Source organism: Leptodactylus fuscus, chromosome 5, assembly GCF_031893055.1.
Source record: "Leptodactylus fuscus isolate aLepFus1 chromosome 5, aLepFus1.hap2, whole genome shotgun sequence".
NCBI classification, from domain to species: Eukaryota; Metazoa; Chordata; class Amphibia; order Anura; family Leptodactylidae; genus Leptodactylus; species Leptodactylus fuscus.
In genome coordinates this window covers 53248362-53264159 of record NC_134269.1, presented here as the reverse complement: position 1 = coordinate 53264159, position 15798 = coordinate 53248362, and the positions used below count along the sequence as shown (strand labels likewise).

At 40.6% G+C, this 15798-nt stretch overlaps 1 protein-coding gene across 1 annotated transcript in view; it reads right to left on the bottom strand.

The window, feature by feature from the left end:
• Positions 1-15798, bottom strand: part of PCSK6 (proprotein convertase subtilisin/kexin type 6) — a 142506-nt gene that overhangs the window by 27301 nt on the left and 99407 nt on the right. The window contains exons 15-17 of the mRNA XM_075273143.1: positions 11853-11955; positions 11138-11334; positions 10229-10316 (exon numbers count right to left, since the gene is read on the bottom strand). Coding sequence (XP_075129244.1) covers positions 10229-10316; positions 11138-11334; positions 11853-11955 — 388 coding nt within the window. The remainder of the gene's footprint in view (positions 1-10228; positions 10317-11137; positions 11335-11852; positions 11956-15798) is intronic.

The window sequence follows — 15798 nt, the reverse complement described above, 5'->3', positions numbered from 1 at the left end:
CCAATATATTCTTTGAATTCCCAGTCAGACAATGGCACTGTATACCAGTAGTAAAAATTGTGGGTGCACGTAACCCCAATATATTCTTTGAATTCCCAGTCAGACACTGGCACTATATGGCAGTAGCAAGAAATGAGGGTATTTGTATTCCCAATATATTCTTTGAATTCCCAGTCAGACAATGGCACTGTATACCAGTAGTAAAAATTGTGGGTGCACGTAACCCCAATATATTCTTTGAATTCCCAGTCAGACACTGGCACTATATGGCAGTAGCAAGAAATGAGGGTATTTGTATTCCCAATATATTCTTTGAATTCCCAGTCAGACAATGGCACTGTATACCAGTAGTAAAAATTGTGGGTGCACGTAACCCCAATATATTCTTTGAATTACCAGTCAGAAACTGGCACTATATGGCAGTAGCAAGAAATGAGGGTATTTGTATTCCCAATATATTCTTTGAATTCCCAGTCAGACAATGGCACTGTATACCAGTAGTAAAAATTGTGGGTGTATATAGCCCCAATTCTATTGCTAGGGGACTTGCAGGGTATTTCTGGGGTGAAGGTGGGGGGGCACACCGTTGGAACGGGTATCGGGGTATATATCGGGTATACGGGAATACACTGACAGTGTATTCCATTCAGGATCCTGGGAAAGCTGGGTTGCGGCGATTGAGCCCGTCAGTGCCACGTTACACTGACAAGCTTCTCCCTGGAATTTAGCTCTTACAAGAGCTGTTGGTTGTCTTCTCCTTCCTATCCTAGCCTGTCCCTGCCTACCCAGAATCTAAGCCCTAGCTAGCTGGACGGAAACCTCCGTCCTCGGTGAATTGCAAGCTCAGAATGACGCGAACCTGGGCGGCGCTGTTCTTTTAAATTAGAGGTCACATGTATTCGGCAGCCAATGGGTTTTGCCTACTTTTTTCAACGTCACCGGTGTCGTAGTTCCTGTCCCACCTACCCTGCGCTGTTATTGGAGCAAAAAAGGCGCCAGGGAAGGTGGGAGGGGAATCGAGTAATGGCGCACTTTACCACGCGGTGTTCGATTCGATTCGAACATGCCGAACAGCCTAATATCCGATCGAACATGAGTTCGATAGAACACTGTTCGCTCATCTCTAGTAAGGATGTTGACCCCTACTGCAATTGCTGCCCCCTGACTAGCCTAAGCTCACAGCCCGGACACTAGCATACCATGCCTCATGTTTTCCTCCTTATTGCTTCCTCCCCTCCATCTGTGCTTTCATGGTCCAGGACATGTGGCTATGGAGCAGCAGCGGTTTAAATATTAGAGACAGCTCTGTGCTGAGCAAATATGGCTAATGTTGAGGTGCCCGAAGTTGCTGATCCTTGTCCTAGAACAGGGGTAGTCAACCTTCGGCACTCCAGCTGTTGAAAAACCACAACTCCACAACTTGCTCTGCTGTTCTTGGAACACCCACGGAAGTAAATGGAGCATGTTGGGAGTTGTAGTTTCACAGCAGCTGGAGTGGCGAAGGTTGTTGATACCTGTCCTAATAAAAACACAGACTAACATATATAACAGGTAAACAATTTGGAAAATTCATAACCCAGAATAAACTGGATGGAATTAGTCAAAACCAGTCTCGGTATATGCTACTCAATACCAAAAACCTTATAGGCATCATCTGGAGACACAAAAATAAAATTCAGTACCACAAGGCTCCTGAAGGCTAGAGCTACATAGCAACTTTGGCTGCTTGAAACACATGGCAACTAAGGTGTGAGCCGGATGGCTGCATAAACTGTTCAGCGCCTGACTGGCCATGCTTCACTCCTCGCTCCTTCAGAGCTCCCCCACCCTTAAATAGACAGGCACCGGGCAGGGACTTCCTCTTGGATCCCCGCCGGCGTCACCTTCACCAGGATTCCCCTCCCTCCCTCCCTTACTACCTTTATGTTTATTGTTTGTTTAATTCCTTTCCTGATTTGTTTCTGGTTTTTGTTACTTATCAATTATTTATGTATTTTGTGCTATTTATTTTCATTTATTGTTTTCATAGGTGTCACAGCTGGCATATCGGCAGGACCTTGTTCCCCTCCCGTCTGTCACTGGGAGAAAGTGGAGAGACGCGTCACCCGCTGAATATCTAGCACATGCACACCGCAAGCAGTGTCGGGGCATTCTGGTGACACGTCATGCAGGTTATATTGGGGTTATCAAGGTTCTGCTCGTATGTTCACTTCATTAAATAAAGCTGTGGCCGACCTCCACTATTTATCCAAACTTGGTGTCAGAGCCTTCTTTACTTAGTTGTAAGTGGTGTTACTGGGAGGAGGGGGTCTTTGTTTAATGACATTAGTACGGTCAGTCAAAGTGAATGCGCTCATCTGTTCACATTATGACCAGCAAGTCGCCAGAAAATCTAATTACTTGTTGGCCATGTCATGACCACTTTAACTTTTATTTGTGGTAGTGCAGATACCACATAATATATGGCCAGGAGACATGTTGTGCAGCTTAAATAGCCAAGTAACCCCAACCTTGAAAGGGAGTCTACCACCTACCCCAAGCATATTTAACTGTGACCATCGTGTTACAGAGCTCATTAAAATGATAAATAATATACCTTTGTTATACATGTCAATTTTGAAAAAAATTTGAACACTTTAAAGTCTTATGTAAAGGAGGCAGTTGGTGCACTGGGGGTGGGCCTTCAGCCCTGGGAGCACTACTCTTGCTTCTCAATTAGAATGGATGATAGCACAGAGGTGGGAGGCTCAACTCTTACTAGTGGTGGGGACTCTGGCCCTTTTTAGTGAGCAGGATCATGTGGATCTGCCCACTAAAACAAACAAAAAAAAGAAACGGGCTCTTTTGGATCCTGAATTGCTCCTTATAAAATACTTCTATCTGTATAGATGGATGGTCAGTCTCTCCACTACAGCTTTTAACCTAATGGTATGATCCCCTGACTGCTGTCAGTCACAGCAGGTCATAACATTAGGCTAATAAGAGGCTGTGGTACATTTGGAAGTGGGGGTTAACAGTGTAGAAGGCGGGGTTAACCACATAAGGGGCAGGGTTAGCCATGTAGTGGGTGGGCTGACAACTCCCAGACAAAAACATTCAATACGGAGATCCAGGTCATTCGCGAATCATTCTCTCTTACTGCAGGTAGCGGCACAGACAGGAGATGTTATGGTCTGTGTAGGAAAATCCAAATTTATAAAAGTGACCTATATAATAGGGAGGTGGTTGGCTCCCTTTAATATTAAAGGCCTATCTTATTCATTCATTTCAGATTGGTAGGGGGTACAACGCGTGGCACCCCAACTAAACAGCTGTTTTAAAGGGGCATGGCACTTGGCAGAGTTCCCTCTTCATTGTTTACCAGGTACAGTACCATACATTTTACAGCAAATGTGCATAATACTGCAACTCCATTCCATTCATGTTAATGGGACAAAGGTACGTGTAGTACCAAGCACAGCCACTGCAGAATGCATGGCACTGTGCTTGGTAATGAAGGGGTCACAGCATTTGCTTAACTGGTCGTTAGAGGAGGGTGCAGATAACCTGACCCCCACTGATGTGATATGGATGAGCTATTCCAAGGAGAGGACATGAAGTCCTTTATAGGACCAGGCATTGACTTGCAGGATAGCCACCTCCAGATGTTGCCGTTTTCCTTATGGAGGAGACATTTTGTAAACTATTTCCCTGCAGTCACAAATCTGAAAACCACCCATCAGCTGAATCGCAGCAAAGAGTGAATCACAGTATGTGAACGAGTCCTAAACGCGTCTTGTAGTATTGAAAACTTACAACAAAAAAGTTACCCTAAAGATTTCTGCAATAAATCTTTATAGTAAACCATGATCTTCCCAGTCCCCAATTTCTACTTCTGTGAAATCCGACATCAGAGGCCTGCTATCACGTCTTCACATCCTCTCACTTTCTGATCAAATGATATGACTTGGCTATTTGAAGTAGATTTTTTTGAAGATTGATCAGAATGGAGTCTCATGTTCTACTGTGGATTTGTTTAGAAAATTCTTTGATTTTCTCACAGTTGAAATAAACCGAGGAAATGAAAGAGAAACATAGGTCTTTCATTACGGCATCAAGCACTGTGGAGCCGTTACCATGACAAAAAATATTAAAATCACAACCCCTAAAACCGTAAACTAACAAATTAAGAAGTGTGCATGAATACACAACCATCTAAATACCAACAGTCTGTCCATGCACTTAGGGAAAATTTGCACGCTTCAATTTTTGCTGCGGAAAGTGCCACAAAATTTCCATCTCCCCTTCATTTCAAATGGAGGCAGTTGTTGGAAAAAAAAAAAAAAAAGCGTCCTGTTGGATCTTCATGTGGATTCCACTCAGAGAAACGCTGTGCGACAAAGATGCAGCTGTGTAAATTTCACTGTCTATTTTCCTATTCCTTGGACATGCTTAACTTATGCTTACTCTGAATTCTCTGTTACAGCAAGAGGGACAGAACATCACAAAGGTGTCTTATTACAGCTCACAATAGAAGTCTATGGAGAGGAGGGGGAAGTGAGCACAAGCCTAGTGAGAGAGGAGAGACACGCACACTACTGTAGGTCTCAGGCCAAGTGCTTTATTCACATCAGTACAGGTCAATATATCTCTATAATGACCCTGCTCATACCTCTGAGAGAGTGTGTATGTGTTATGCAGCAGATTCTCCACTACTTTCTGTGCGTTATAGCAGATATTATAACAGCTAGTCTCTAGCTAGCTCTGAAACAACTGAAAATTAGAGATAGAACCTGCAGAGGGGAAAACCGAGAAAAATACAGAATACAAGTTATACATGGTCAGAAATAGTGTTATTCCTCATGTACATACACTGTCACACCATACACTATAATAGATTTATGCAAAGCTTCTGGAAAAGTTGGGCACATTTTCAGTAAAGCTAGCTAAACTGTTTGGTTGGGGGGGGGGAATGAAAAAGTTGCACCTAAACAGATTATATATAAGGCTCTGTTCACACTTCATTTTTTAGATACTATATAGCAAAAGAATGTCTTTTTGGAATACACATAGAAAACATGAACTGCATACGTTTCGTTGTATGGACTCACTTTGTAGACTATGCAGTTCCATAGAAAAGAATACGGTAAAACAAACATTTGTCTCAGGATAACGTCCGAAGTATTAAATAGTAGTTCTTCCAACAAATATGACAGAAGGCTTAAACGGAGTATGAACAGTGCTCTAGAATATCCTTTTTGCACAAGTTATAGCACTTGTTTCTTCATAAGCTTCTTAGTAGAACCAAGAACTACCCCTCAAAAAAAGGCATAAACTCACTTTACATAGATTTAAAGAATGAAAAACAAAACAAAAAAAAAACAAACCAAAAGGTATGTAAAATGTTCAACCTTTGTAGGGGTATAACAATTATCATATATAATTAGAGCAGGGGGTCGGCAACCCCTGACATGCGTGCTCCGCTACAGCAGTGGTATAGGACACTCCCTCTTCTCAGGTCGCCCTCTCTGCCCACCAATGAGAGGGGTGAGGAAAACCCAGGAGGCGGAGCTCATCACTGTACAGCACAAGGACCCTGCCTGCTACAGTGATGAGCTCCTGCCCTGTGCATCCTGCAAAGGCTCCTCAAGGAGGAGGAGGAGGAGGAGGAGAAGGAGGAGGAGGAGGAAGAGAAGGAAGGGAGCATTCTCCAGCAAAGTGAAAGTATATTTAAAAAAAAAAAAAAAAAAGTATATGCTGGGGTTACTATTCCTATTAATGTCAGTCATTTGGGGTTATTCATTTAGTATCAGTAGTATCCTTCATTCTGCTACCGGTTGCATACATTTACCACTAATTGCTGGTTGTACTTGTACTTACATTGCTAATGGAAAAGTACAGGTGTATCCCGACAAATACTGGTAAAGGCATGTGGCTCGGAGTACAGTATGACAGCACCCCTAGGTTATGCTATATGACTTTAGTGTAGGGATCGTCAGCCTTACAATTATTGCCCGGCACTCCGAGGACCTCATCTTTGACTTTTTAATTTAAATCGGAACCAAACAAAAAAACGCTGCCTACCCTTTATGTTAGAGGCTTCCATTCAGGGAGAGCAACCCCAAATCACCATAAAATAATATATAGATGTAGCAGAGCTAACTCGACCTTCTGTATCAGGTTAAACTGCTCCAAAGTGGCATCTTATCACAGAAGACAACAGAATCCAATGAAGTGTCACTGCAATATCTTTTCCAATGGCTTTTCTTTGGTTTGTGTTGTCTTCTGTGATAAGAGATCACACTGCAGCACTTTAACCTATTGCAGATGTGTGCGTTAACTCTGCTACATCTGTATGAGAATATGGGCAAACATGAAAAAAAAAAAAAAGGAAAACAAACCCAAAAATAGTAGCAAAGTCTCAGATACATATAATAAATGTTTATGTAGCAAAATGATTTAGTAAGAAAACACTGAAAGCAAGCAACATCTATGCAAAGTGAACACTGGCCACTTTTCTGGACTGAATATTTTGCCGGGGATTTCATGTTAATTGCTCTTTAAACACAAAGTATACTTTATACATAAGATCTTCACACATGGAAGATGGAGGAGTCAGAATTCAGAGGATTTTACTAGTGTTTGTGCATAGAAGCTGCACACTGTGCATATTGTCACAGGCACCCAAGAGACTGCATCGAGTCAGGAGCCGATTGACATCCAAATGAGTGAAGAGAAAGCGGGTAGTATTCTGGGTGACAAGCCCTGGCAACATTACACACTGTGCAATAAACCATAACCCTAGGGGAATCACTGAAGGTTACCTGAGCAAGTGGCAGGAGTGGTAAAGAATCGTGATGTACCTGCTCCAGGTCATGGTAAGGATAACCTTCTAGATATGACAAGCGCTACCCTTTTTCATGCTCAGAATCTTCATTCCTCATGACATCTGTCACAATAATGTCATGTCAAACTGAAATCCTGGGGTTCTTTTTGTTAAAAGATTTTACATTTTGTACATAGTCTTATAAATATATAACATTGGTTGTTAGACTCCGTGTTACAACCTTATATAAATATCCATTTTTTCTTTTAGTTTAACAAAAAATGTCAGAAAAAATAAATCTGTCCTAGATCATTTCATAAAGTACTCCATATGCTAAGAAACTACAACGACCATCAGGGAAGACATAGAATAAAGGTGTGAAAGATTATACCGCACATGGTTCTCTGGAGCACATATTAGCAATATATACAAGATGTGAATCATCACTATATGAGTTGTGCAGGCCCTGAGGGAGAGTAGCAGTTATGTACAGATGTGTCTACCCTTACCCTTCCGTGAACTACATTGAGGTATACAATTCTCCATGATATCAATTAAATACAATCTTCTGACATCCAGTGAAAAAAAAGCATGTTATACGCATACTGTGCGGCATCTGTCAACAAATCCATGTCATTAAGATTGTCAGTGTGTGTGTTTGTATATATATTATATACACTCTCTCATATTATATATATATATATATATATATATATACATACATACATACATATACATATATATATATATACATATACATATGAGTCCTGTGCAAAGGTCTCAGGCAGGTGAGTAAAATAAATCAATTGGGGATAGACATATGGTGGAGTCTGATCCCAACATCACAAGGAGGCAGAAAGATTGGAGCAGGTCTACATCCACAGAAGATCTGTGCTTAGCTCTCCAAGATGTCTGGAACATTCGGAGTTCCTTCAAAAACTAGATACAATTGTACCCAGAAAAAAAATTACGCTGTTTTGAAGGCAAAGGGCGATCACATCAAAAATATTGAAAAATATTGTTTTCATGTAGATTTCTCTTTACAGTTTAATTCACAAAAATAATCTATTAGCCTTCATTCTTTGCAGAATATATACTTTTTTAAATTTATTTCTACAAGGGCATCTACGGTTGACAAAGACAGATGACCAATGGCACCCAGCAGGGTATACATTATATATATATATATATATATATATATATATATATATATATATATATATATATATATACACACACTACTTTGTTTTTTGCTTGTACTCACTTAACATCTTTTGAGATAGGTCAAGTTTAAGAAGCAAATTAAGGAAAAGTGCAATTTGCAATTGCTAGCTTCTATGTGTCCACCAAAAAGTACAGAAATATAGAGGGGGTAAAAAAATCCCTATATATTACAATGTTAGCCACATTCCTATGAGCAGAGATGTGACAAAGGACAGTGTGTCATTTGTGTGTATATTTAGTTGAGTCATTAGAAAACCCCTTTAACTTCTATACATGTTAAGAGTGAAGATTTCTGTACTATTTTTTTGCAAGACGGGTCCACCAAACAAAGCTGCTGTTCAGGAAAGCGGTCCTGAAAGTTAGAAGAGAGATACAAATACTGGAAGAAAACATCAAAAGAATCACTAATGGAATAATTCTTAAATGTTGAAAATGACTGCTCTGGCCAAAACCCATTAGCCGCCTTCTAATACGTAGTTATTCCACAAAGTCCTTATTCGTCATGAAGCCATTTCCTACACTACTTTGAAAAAAAAAAAAACAGAGGGAAAAAAAAGCAACGAAATAAACATGCCCTTGTGACACCAAGCAGATCAAAGAAGAATGTGCCTTTAAGATTTTTACCTGTGCGCCATACACAACATCCTGCACACCAGCACAGTGGTCCCTTCAAGCCCACCTTCAGATTACCTATTTATCCAAGCTACGTGAAAATATTTGCTCAAGTCGACGTGTTGGTTTCTTTGAAAGCAAACACATCCAAGCCTTTTTAGAAATATGCTTTCTGCATCAAGTCTAAGAGTCCACAAAGGGAGAGGGGTTGCTCTCAAGTCACAGGCTATGATTTTACGGCACCTCAAAATATTCTGTGGCTGCTGAAATTATCCCATTAGGTGACTGGCGCTAAAATTAGTTTGTGGCTGTCGGGTAATTAGTGGGTACACGGACAGAAATGACAGTGTACGGCAGCACCCTTCTTTCTGGAATATGATCAAATGAGACATGTTTTGCTACATTTAACCATCACCTCATTAATTTCAGCCTCCTTAGTAGATGATTATTATACTTTGGAGTCAACTTCTGACCTTGTCCACCACGGGAGAAAGCAAGAAAATCCTTATTACACATGAAGTGATGAAGAAAGTTTGACAGCTCTCAGAATAAGGTAAATGTGCAGGTTCTAATCACCCAAATCACATCCGGACAAGATCTGCAAAACCTGGTCATCTGGAGGACCTCATCGAAAATGTGACTTGTATTCAGAGAGACTTCTAATAAGGATTCTATAACCCTTCTGGTCCTTGATGGGCAATACTGCAAATATGGGTGGCCTGAATGACTCCTTTGAGTGACTTGTCCACTTGTGTGTGTTCCGTTCAACTAGGGTTATACAATACATCTTATGGTTACATTATTGAGGGTTTTCCCAACTTAATAGGTGATAAATGTACAATCAATGGGGGTTGAACTGTTGGGACCCTCACCAGTCACGAGAATGGGTGTCCAGAAGTTTCTCGTGTAGTCTTTATGTCTAACCACTGCTCTATTCACTTCTATGGAACTGACCAAGTGCTGTACTTGGCTCCATCAGTCATATAGACATAAACAGAGTGGTGTTCACATACGCTCATTGCTGCCTAAGAGTCACATGCTGCTAAAATCAAATGTGGTCCACATTTCTCCAGAAGATTACTGAAGGACTCCCTCGAAAAAAAACATAACACTGAAATCCATTAAGACTTCCCTACAAAAATTAGGTAAACCTTAAACAAAGGTGGCCTTGATTCCCCATTCTTGAATGTTGATCTTGTGGCCCATGGTATAAGAAAGGTATTGTTATCCCTATAGGATAGTCCATACATGCAGCATTGGGTAAGTAGAAAGCGCATGCATGGAGCAGTAGATGTTTTGACAATACAGGTCAAACATGTACAGAACCCAAACAGGCATAAAGATACACCAACCACCCTGTAATGTAAGTCATCATCTGCACACAAAGTAAAAAAAAACTATATATATATATTGACAATATATTCAGTCAGTCATTCAATGGCAAAATAATGTGGGCAGATGACCAGTGGACTCCATGGACTAGTGACTCAAGTGATCTCTAATGTAATCCACATAACAGGTTTATTCATATAACACACTGAAATATCAGCTTCCTTATGTATACATGTACCGTAGCTGGAGACTTACCTGTACCCATCTCTGCACACTACACATTTATCAGGGTAACCAAGACATTTCTTACAGTTTTGGTGACACTTGAGACATCTCTTGAGACCTAAAACAGAGCAAAGTGTGATACATATCATTGGTCTATTGAGATGCAAGTCACATAATAAACCTTAAGGCTTCAGTTCCTACAGCTAAGAATAAGATTGCATGGCCACAGCTTAATCATCATGGTCATCCAACTGGATCTGTCAGCATAAGCTGCGGCTCAAGATAAGGGCTCCATCCAAGAAGCACAGGATAACATTACGGTGATGTGTAATAACTCAGGACAAGGACTCTGCTGATCATAAATCTACTAGACATCTCATATGTAAAATATAAGTCTGACAGATCTGCGTTCATGACTATACTAGGCACTACCTCCCAGACAGAAGGGTTAGAAACTCTTTCTACTCAGGTGACCACGACAGCTGTAGCGAGACAGAAACCTGATAAAACGCAGAAAGATTTTACTTTCTAAATACATAATATTTTATTGAATATTTTTGTCATTCTAGCCATGACTAAACAAAGCACCCAAAAATATGAGCCATTCTATTTGCTATCCCCATAAGCACCGTATCCTGTGCTCTCATGCATTACAGACTGAAATGCTGATATTAGCTCATTATACTAATTATATCAAAATTTGCAAATTCTATATATCGTTTCCCTGACAGCTGGACAGCCCCACATATGCTGAACCCACAGATTTATTTTACGTGTAGTCAGCACATGTGCCATAAAACATGATTTTCTTCTGACCTTTATACATATTTATGTGATTCCTGAGCTTTGACGAACAATACGTGTAAAGTCACTAGAAAGACATTTAACTAATAGCTGTCACATAGACAGAAAGGATAGGGGAAAAGCCCAGGTATTTACTTTCTTCAGCATATGCTCCAGCTGGACACGATGTTGTACAGGTGCTGCTCTCAGGTTGTAGGTAGAACCCTCTCTTGCAGGAGCTGCACTGATTTTGTCCGCGACCAAGGCAAGCTTCACATCCTCTGTGGCAGCGCCTACATCTCCTACCAGCGACATCTGCCATGTATCCCGACGGACAACTACTCACACATTTCCTGTATAAAATCATAGGAATAATATTATAGGAATCATAGGAATATAATATATATAACCTATTAAGTTACAGCAATGTCACAGGGCAGTGTCTAGTCACAGAGCAGGCCAAAGCCCACAGTGAGTAGGCTAAAGCCCGCAGTGATGTCACAGAGCAGGCTAAAGCCCGCAGTGATGTCACAGAGCAGGCTAAAGCCCGCAGTGATGTCACAGAGCAGGCTAAAGCCCACACACACAGTGATGTCACAGAGCAGGCTAAAGCCCGCAGTGATGTCACAGAGTAGGCTAAAGCCCACACACACAGTGATGTCACAGAGCAGGCTAAAGCCCGCAGTGATGTCACAGAGCAGGCTAAAGCCCACAGTGATGTCACAGAGCAGGCTAAAGCCCACAGTGATGTCAAAGTATTCTCTGGCAGTGAAATACGAGTCCAATCCTACCATCAACACTATTTGGGAATGCAGCAACTTTTATAGTTCCAGTTGGCTACGAGTCCATCTCAGATCATTATTTAAGTTACCTGCCAGATTTCATACTCCCAAGACTATAGTGTACACAGCTCAGACACTGCTCTGCACCAGGCCCATCGCATCCTCTGTCTCCACATTCCATGTGGCAAGGACCTTGGAAAGAAAACATGTCTGTTACTATAGAGTGTAGCATTAATGCGCGGCAAAGTACATGGACTCACATTTCGTAGAATCAATGAGTATTCTTCAGGGAGTTGGGGCTCTTTCCAGAATTTAATCCTGAACAACCCCTTGAAGGAGTCACCAATATACAGAGAGGGTAGGTAGGTGGAATTGATTTTCTACTTGTTACCACTTGAAGGAGTGCCTCTACACAGTAAGTATGCCCAGTCAGTGTTGATAGTAGGGACATAGCCCTTTAACAATTGGAGTGGCAATGTCCAGCTGTCAATGTATTCAATAAAATTGAGAGTGGATGACAGATGAACAGAACAATAGAATGATTTAACAAAAGATGCTACAGTATTGTGGAATCGGGAATACAAGTATTCACTAGAATAGATATGTCAGGAGAGGTAACATGTCCACTTTAAATAAAAGGAATCTTGTTCTTCCTAAATATTAAGGAGGAAAAGATTAGATTAAAAATCCACTTATGTAATGTAACCTTGGATTACAATACAAATCAATTACATTAAATTGGTTTTTCAGTAGTTTGCCTGCTCTGTCGTTTTCATTTTCCATATTCTTCCACAAGCTGATGGGAGGCAGTTTTGACTGTAATGAACAGGACACTATGAAGTACCTCACTAGATTTAAACATTGCCTTTACCATGAGAGAATATTTTATTAAGATTACTAGAACACTACAATACATATCAAATAATATGCACAGTAAATGTATATTACATTACACAGGTTTGGAGAGAAAAAAAAAGCAGGAGCAGGAGATAAAAGCTCTGAAAGCAAACATGATTTTTAGAATTGAGCCCCCCTCCCCTCCAGAAAGCAGTGTTTCATGTCACCTGTCTTACAATGCTAGATAAAGGATATAGAACAGGCTCCTTGACAATGATGTGTAAACAATGGGAGGAATAATTTCACTTAGGCAAACAAAGCAATATTTCTAAAGTAATGTATTTAGGAAAACCTTTGAATGTACATAAGCTAGCAGTTTAGATATAATCCTTGAGATGGGAATACCCCTTTAGATACAAGCGCCGAATATATCTGATTGTAATGGATAGCATGGGTTCTGTCCAATGTATTAATAAGACTGCAAAAGGAAGAATGGCTATATTGCAAGCAATTCTATGTCAAATGCCAGGATCAAAGAGGACTCCATTCCCATTAATATAATGCCCCTTTCTGATGAAGGATTGCGGCTCACAGTTTCTAGTACTCCAATAAAGTTTTAAAAAGTTTGATAAAAAAACCTCCAAAAAAATAAAGATATTTTACCACTTAAAAATAATTAAACCAAATAGATATTTGGCAGTACCCTATATCACAACCCATACAAACATGATCTGCACAAAAGCATAGGGGCCCTGGTGACCTGCACTAGTTCAAGATAGCTCCATCATTCATGGCCTCTTTGGAAAAATTGGTCCTCAAGGAAGGCTCTCCCCCCCCCCCCCCCATTTTTGGTCCTCAGAATAGTATTCTTTTAAGTCATGGTTCTCTTCTAATTCTAGTCCCCAGCCACATATCCTTTAAAATTTTGGTCCTCAGCATGATTCCACTCCAGGACCCCAGCATGGCTGCCCTTCTCATTCCTGGCTCCTAGAATGGTTCCCCCATCATTCCATATTTGCTAACATTTCAAAGACCAAAATCTGACCATAACAGCATACCTTTGAACACCCCAAGAATGCCCAGTTTGGTTTGGGGTATACAGTAAACCCATCCCTTTTATGCCTCTGATTCTGAGATTGCCCAGGCAAACTTGGGGCAGTTGGCGGCATTCTGGGCTATGTCAAGGGCTCTCTGCTTCAGTTTGACGCTGGACACTTTTCCCCCCTAATGCTCCTTAGGCTGAGACCCCACATTGCGGAAAAGCAGGTTTTCTGCTGCAGATTTTGCTGTAATTTTTTGAGCAAAAGCCAGGAGAGGATTGAGCAGAAGGGAGAAGTACTTGCAGCCAATCTATGGCTCAAAAAAACTCGATCAAAATTGGAAACAACAAAAATTACAAAAATTTCTATGTGAGGCCTCAGCATTACAAGTGTCTTGCTTGGTACAATCCAGTGATGTAGTGAAGCACAGAATTGCATCCATATTGGTCTCACAATGTATAAGTCTAATATGTGGTCTTCTGAAACAGACTCCCACTGAAAAATATAGTCAAAGCTGTTTTTTTTTCTCTTGGATAAGGAGTGGGTCTGCTTATAGGGAGGTAGCTTGCACAGAGTATAATGGGGGAATAATCTGTCCCTATTAACCCCCCCCCCAAAAAAAAAAACACAAAAAAAACAAAAAACAGTCTTTAATAGCGGGGTCTTCTCAAAGGAGTGGTCCTTCTAATGGTTCCACTGTATATGTATCCCCAAAATGGTGTTTAAAAACCTTCAAAAAAGCCTTCATATAGCTACCATGGTGGGAAAATAAAAATAAAAATAAAAAAATCCTACTTGATCCTTAGGGGATTCGGATTATGCATGCACAGATATTCACTATCAATCTTAAACTTAATTGTGGTTGATAAAGTAGAAACTTTCAGATTACTCAGTAATACAAGGATAAGCCCAGATGTCGGCCAAGATGAATTCACTATGAGGTTGACAACTACACGGCCAAGCAAGCCAGCATCATTTTGAGATTGCAGAAAATTGATTGTTTATCGCTTGTTCACGGTTCATGGCTGCGTGGATTTGCAGGAACGAGCAAGCAGTAGATGATGTATTAGAAAACTATAGCAGCTTGGATGGGCGCGTGTTTGTTGCAAACATTCCTTGCTGCTTCCATCTTTCTGCACATCATTCTACAACCCCTGCATTACAGCATTCGTTTTAAGATGGGAAGGAGCTGCAGAAGCATCTTAAAAGATTTTGTTAGTTTCCTGAAGATAGAAATTACCGCCAATATCTTATTTTTTTTCCTCAGCAGCAGGGAACAGCTTAGCCTCAGTTTAGATTCTTGATCTTTTCAACATTCAAGCTGCAAGTTCAATAGTGAATCCCAGCAGCTCGCATCATACATTAAATATGTGTCTGGTCGGGAAGCAAACCGATCCTGGGGAAAAGTGTTACTTTTCCTTCAGATTAATAAAAGATCTCGGAAAAATGATACAAATACCAAATCCGTTTACTACCCTGGGATTACCAGCTATGATGCCATGAACACATGGGATCTCCCTTTCATTCACCTCTGTCCTGAAGTCATAAGAGTTTGGCTCACAAGTTAAAGGGACATTCCCATCTGAGCCGTCTGCTCTAGTCGCTGGCTATGCTACACGGTTTCTGTATACCTATATACCATTATGGTTATTAGCTGTGAATATTTAGTCTTAGCGACACATTATATATAGATTTGTACTCTAACTATAATTCTTGCAGTGGAGTTTCTGGTTTTAAGCTAAGAATATGTTAAATATACTGTATATATGTAACTTTTCTATTTGCAGCTACCGCCTAACTGATCTTGGGCGCACATTTTATTTATGGGTGAGGGTCTCATTTAGTCCATGAGCGGATGATAAATTACTTATGGGAAACCCTTTATAGTGGATCTGTTAGTTTAATATGTTGCTTTGTATAAGGCAAATCCACATTAATAGAGCTGCACTAAATCTGCTGAGGAATACACCAGCCCCATGTATGATTCGGGTGAATTTATGAGCAGGGCACTCCATCCACTTCTTATGCACTTCTGAACAATGTTTGCCAGGCTACTGTGTACTCACTTATTTACAAGAGCCTTCCAATAACCATCCCGTGGGGTAGGGGTGTTGGTGCTCTGCTCATGAATACAGTTGGACTCAAAATATAAGGCCGC